The 6,477-nt window shown below is 34.4% G+C and overlaps 1 protein-coding gene across 1 annotated transcript; it reads left to right on the top strand.

The window, feature by feature from the left end:
* The first annotated feature begins 1,907 nt into the window (after positions 1–1,907).
* On the top strand, positions 1,908–4,221 carry LOC104215931 (pentatricopeptide repeat-containing protein At1g79080, chloroplastic). The gene has a single exon (XM_009765870.2). It carries the CDS (start codon positions 2,224–2,226, stop codon positions 3,937–3,939), a length of 1,716 nt encoding a protein of 571 aa, XP_009764172.1. The 5' UTR covers positions 1,908–2,223; the 3' UTR covers positions 3,940–4,221.
* Positions 4,222–6,477: the final 2,256 nt, after the last annotated feature.

Raw genomic sequence — 6,477 nt, forward strand, 5'->3', positions numbered from 1 at the left:
GGTAGAGGAAACTCTTGCATAAATGAGATTTAAGTTTTTCCTTTTGTTAGAAAAAAAATTTCCTGCTACATGGAAAATGGCGAGATGACGCTATTAACGACATCATTTTTTCCCATGTATTAAGGAAATCATTTTGTGTGTGTTGATCCCTTGGTCTTTCAGTGTGTGATAAATTGAAAAGAACAACATTCAACTAACATGTCAACTAATAACTTGTGTGAGTAAGTGATTCTGCGATGGCATCAACGTATACAATTAGTGCACCTCTCAACACTTATAGAAATTGAATCCGTTAAAGATTTTTAACAAAACATAATTAAAGTTTGTTATATATAGTCCATAGGTAATGATCAGGTTCTTCAACAAATGAATCCGTCGTGTTTAATTAAGTTAAAACTGTTAGACCCGCATCTCCTAATAAGAGAGAGAGAGAAGCAGCTAAAAGTTTAATACTAATACTTACTATTATTCATAATACAGTAGAAAAGGAAAATTAATTAAAAAGGTGATGCTGTGGTTTATAAGTTCCAGCTTAAGGAGGGTTTGATGCCAAATTATCAGCCGTCTTACTATCAAACATGAGAGTTGCAGCTGCTGGTGGCTGATGTTTATCCATATCATCATCGTCGTCATAGACAGTAGTACCCTTTCCCCGATCAGAAACTTCTTCAGCTTGTTTTACTGTGAGATTTGAGATTGAGCAATCTTACTGTCTTGTTGATTCTGAATATTGCGAGCACTAGAGAAGAGATCCACAGGTTGAGATTCAGCAATCTTTCCTCCTTCAAGAGGGGTGCCTGCTTTGTACCTTATTCTCAAAGCATCATCTTCACTTAGTCTTGCTTGAGTAATATCATCTTTGCTCTTTCCCATGATTTTATAATATATTGCTTCTCTATTTTACTTTAGGTATAAGATTGGTGATGCACTCAGTTTAGTTATATGAGAACTGCAGCGAGGCATGCATGTTTCTCTATATAAGAAAGGGAGACAAGTGTGATCTATTTGTGAAGACGTGGACCGTCTTTCTTGTTGCCTAATAGGCTACGTACTGCTAGCAGCTATACCAAGGGTATTTAGCTCTTTGAAGAATTAGCACAAATGTTATAACGTAGCTCAAATTTGAGAACAACATAAACAAATTTATGACATTATCCTTCTTTGGCGAGAAATGATCCACATATGACATACCTCACTAATGACTCAAAACTTTTAAAGAGAAAAAACCTATATACTTTAGTAGTTTTAGTAACCTAACATATATATTACTCCTTTCCGTCTCACTATTTACGATATGGTATCTCAATGAATACAAAGTTTAAATATTAACTCAAAATATATACTACTCTTTCATTTTAACTTATGTGAATATATTTCTATTTTTAGTCCGTATTAAAAACAGAATAATCTCTTTTCACATTTGATAACAATTTACTTTATGCAATAGGTATATGTACGTTATTTTATACTATAAATTCAAAAGTCTTCTCTCTTTTATTAAACTTTGTATTTAATCAAATAAGTTTAGATAGATTAAAATAAAGGAGAACTATTATCATAGTGAATGTGGAAGATAATATGAAACAAGTTAGAGAAAATGACAAAAATGGTTCCTTTTGTTTGGAATGAGTGTAAAATAGGTTTTTAAATATACTCATGAGCATTTTGGTCTTCTAAGTTTGTTAAAAGGTGAACAAACTTATTATACTCCATCTGCTTTAATCAATCTAAATTTTATCACATAAAATATACCTTATTTTATATAAAAAATTCAAAAATCTTCCTTTTTTTAGAAAAAAATTCGTATCAAATAAGTTTACATAAATTGTAAAAAGGAGGGATGGAGCATATAAAAAAGACCCGCAAAGAGAAAAAAAGAAAAGAACATCTCGGGAAAAAGGGGGGGACTTCTATCATTACCCATCTTTTGGATAACATTGGGAGGGAGTGGACATACTCGACCCGCAACAGATGTAGCTCTACTCCTTTTTACTAACTTCAATTAAGAAAAGAAAAAAAAAACAGTTTTCTTGGAACTGAGTATAGTACAATTACAGGCACGGAGAAGAAAAGGCTCTCGTTGTTCCATTGATCAAGAATGGCATAGATTCTCTATAAACCGCTATTGTATGTCCCTTTTTACTGTTTCCTTACCTTTCTGTTGATTATGGTTCCTTTCTGGTGCAATTTTCTAAACTAGGCTTCAATCATTTTCTTGATTTCATGGCCGTCCCGTTAAATTCAGTGTCCACTGTAACAAATCCATCACCTGAGAATGCAAGAAATTCTTGTGGATTCTTCACCCACATACCAAAGTTCCTTCCTTTTTTCCACTCTAATAAGACCATTTCAAGAAATTTTGCTTCTTCCCAAATAAGCCCACCTCTAAATAATATTTTCACTCTGCCCAACTGGAGGTCTGGCAAGAATGACCCAAGAAACAAAGAACTTAGACTTTATGATGCCTTTCTATATTTAGAATACATGGTTGGGAAAGGCCACAAGCCTGATAAGACTCATGCAACTCAACTATTGTATGATCTTTGCAATTGTAATAAACTTAGAAAAGCTGCTAGAGTTATGGAAATGATGGTTACCTCTGGTACTATACCTGATGCTGCTTCTTACACTTTCTTGGTAAATAACTTGTGTAAGAGAGGAAATGTTGGTCATGCTATGCAATTGGTTGATAAAATGGAAGAATATGGATACCCTACTAATACTGTCACTTACAATTCTCTTATAAGAGGACTTTGTATGCGAGGGAACTTGAACAAAAGCCTTCAATTTGTGGAAAAATTGATGCAAAAGGGGTTGGTACCAAATGCATATACCTACTCCATATTGCTTGAGGCTACTTATAAAGAAAAAGGGGTTAATGAAGCAATGTTGCTTTTAGAAAATATTATTGCCAAGGGTGGGAAGCCTAATTTGGTTAGTTACAATGTTCTCTTAACTGGGTTGTGTAAAGAAGGAAGAATAGATGAAGCAAAAGAGTTCTTTAGAAACTTGCCATCGAAAGGGTTTAATCCTAATGTTGTTAGCTATAATATCTTGTTGAGGAGCTTGTGCTTTGAAGGACGTTGGGAGGAAGCAAATGAGCTTCTGGCGGAGATGGTTGGAGAAGAACGTTCACCATCAATAGTAACGTACAATATATTGATTAGTTCCCTTGCTCTTCACGGCCAAACAGATCACGCCCTCAAGATTCTGGACGAAATGTACTTTGGAGAACAGTTCAAGCCAATTGCTGCTAGCTACAACCCTATAATCGCGCGTCTCTGCAAAGACAGGAAAGTGGATGCAGTAACTAAGTGTCTTGACCAAATGTTAGAACGACATTGTAGTCCTAACGAAGGAACATACAATTCCATTGCTGTGCTTTGCGAGGAAGGAGTGGTGCACGAGGCCTTTTCTATTCTCCAGGCTTTGAGGATTAAGCAGAGCTCCTCCACTCATGATTTCTACAGAGCCGTGATTTCTGGTCTGTGTAGGAAAGGAAACACATTTGCAGCGTTTCAGCTTTTGTATGAAATGACAGCCCATGGATTCAATCCCGACTCTTACACCTATTCATCGTTGATCAGAGGATTGTGCTTGGAGAAGATGTTGGTTGCTGCTGTTGATGTATTTTACATCATGGAGGAAAATGGATATAGGCCTGATGTTGACAATTTCAATGCACTTGTGCTTGGTCTATGCAAATCAAGAAGAACAGACTTGTCGCTAAAGGTATTTGAGGACATGATCAGTAAAGGTTATATGCCCAATGAGATAACATATACCATTCTAGTGGAAGGGATCATACATGAAGAACACAAGGAGCTTGCATCAATAGTCCTCAAGGAATTGCATCTTAAACAGGTAATAAGTAGAAATACTGTTGAAAGACTTGTTATGCAATATGAGCTCGAACTTGAGGATATATTAGTACAGTGAATTTTTCACAACGATGGGTCAATATTGGGTCACAGGATGAGAAACTAATAAAGGCTATCTATTCATCAGCAAATGCTAATACACCAAATCAACAAGAACATTCTCATGCTGCCGGTCAGATGGAGAACTTTATACAACTAATAACCACTTGAGATACGATAATTGGTTCATAGTAGGCTTTAAAGATGTCAGATGAAACATGTTCATTTACTGTATTTTTGCCTTAAGCTTACTCTTTGTTACTGGAATTAATGTTACAGAAATGGCTGAATATCTCCTTTATCTCAAGCTTTCTCACTATTTTGTATTAGAGTATAAGTTCTATGTACTAACAATATAAAAAAAGACACTTAAAAGGCAATTGCAGGTAATTCTCTAAGTAATCATTAATTGTATTGTACTACCTAGTTTTATACAGAAATAGTCTGAAATTCTTTTTGCTACAGTGTCATTCTTAATTTTTCTAATGTTCAGCATCATGGTTCAGTTCCAATTTAGTCTTCCAACTTCAAATGTACCTCCATTTTGGTAAGAGGGGTTTGGGCTGAATGCCTTCCTCAGTCTCTTAATTAGCAGTTTCTATGAGGAAAGAGGCAAGCCTAGATAATGACATCCTTAGACTAACCATTCTTTTCTTGATGAGGTTAATTTTAAAAAAAAATAAAAATAGGTAGAATGTTGAGCATGAGAAAATTGATGTTGGCCAAGGTGTAATCTCTAGCATGGTTACAAGTTACTGTCACGCTATTTTTTCCACAAATATGAAAACTTTTAACATATTTTTTTGTAAATTCTGCAGCCGCTATGTTGGTGACTATTTTTGTGACATGGTCTGAAAAATGTAATCTATTTTTATGTGCAGCAAAAGGAAATAAATGATATGACTCCCAAGTCTTTAGGCGGTATATGAAACTGAACTTTGAAAGTTAAAAGGATTCTAATACTAGTACTAGTACTAGTAGAATAACAAAGAACTTTCTTTGCCTAGATACTTGGACACTGATTTTTAGTGGCTATGATAAATCGTTTCTCCATAGTTTCATTTGCTACTTCCATTGAATGCAAGGCAACCCAGCTACTTTACCTTTGCTACCTACCTTTACTTCAAATAGTCGTCAGCAGATTCTTGTAGAAATGCCAGAGCTTGCTGCTTATATTCAGTTTGAATATAATTTGGAAATTGTTCCTAATATAATCTTATTTTCATACCTTAATTATTGTTGGTCAAGTCTTTGTTTCCTAAATTCAAGAAAGTTTAAGACAGCTAAATGGAGAGTTTTGCTAGCAACTCAACTTTGCGCTCGTAGGCAGGGGTGGACATAGAGTGCATCGTATGGTTTCATCCAAGTCCAGCAACTTTGTAAGCAGAGGCGGATCCAGGATTTGGAGGTTGCGGGTGCCACATTATTTGAACGGGTAACGTATAGGATTTTGCATAAGCGGCATCAATATTTACAGAAGAAATGCAATAAATAAGTTTATCATCAGTTATGTATTGAGTTTTAAGTTAGAAGAAGTCTACGGTTTAGTCTACCTAATAATTTTTTTTTTTAACAATAGAAGCTCGCTTAAATATTTGTCAAAAAGATCATCTAAGTGGTCGTTTGAACCTTTGACCAATAGAAGAGAAATTAATATTGGAATCAGCCTTTAATAGGATGGATTGGTGCAGCATGCTAAAAGGTGTAAAAAAGAGTACAAGATTGGAATCGAACCCACGCCAACTGAGTCTTCACCACTGGCACCTTCTGCTATTTAGTTACTCCGGGTGGCACAACTAGTATTTAACCTATTTCTTGTACATATATACCTAAATATACAAAGTTTAATCGAGGCGTCCGGGTGGCGTGGCACCCCAATCCACCTACATAAATCCGCCCCTGTTTGTAAGACCTTATATCGTATGGGTTCATCCAAACCTCCTTATTTTGAAAAGTACTTTTTTATATAAGTACTTTAGAAACAAAAAAAAAGTTTGTGTTTGGCCAATTCATTTAAGAATACTTTTTTGCAACATTTGGTAAACAAATTGTGTTTGGCCAATCTTTCTAAAAAGTGTTTTTGAGTGTCAAATTACCAAAATGATAGTACCAAGGTCTTATAATTCTTTTAAAGAGAAAAATGAACTTAAATATTTATCGTAAGTGACTTTTATTATTTTTTATTTTATTTAATTAAAATATAAAACATAAAGTAATCAAACATATTAAAGATTTAGATCAATTTTACATATATAGTTATACCAAAGCATATAATATTAGCTAGTATGATTACTTATTGTTACATGATGATTTGAATAATCAAAATACATCATTCGGTATGAATTAGAAGTCTATTCCACAAATTACTATATATTGATAATCCACCAATGAAATAATAAGTAAAGTCACTCACACTTGATAATATTTCTCAACAATTTCATCTCTACTTCTATCACACAACGCATCCATATTAGTAGAAGACTTGTGTTGCATTTCTAAAAAATATCATAAGGCATATCTCCTTCCTCAATCTCTGCAGTAATGTCTTCATTAACAT

This window comes from Nicotiana sylvestris, chromosome 11, assembly GCF_000393655.2.
Source record: "Nicotiana sylvestris chromosome 11, ASM39365v2, whole genome shotgun sequence".
Classification (NCBI taxonomy): Eukaryota; Viridiplantae; Streptophyta; class Magnoliopsida; order Solanales; family Solanaceae; genus Nicotiana; species Nicotiana sylvestris.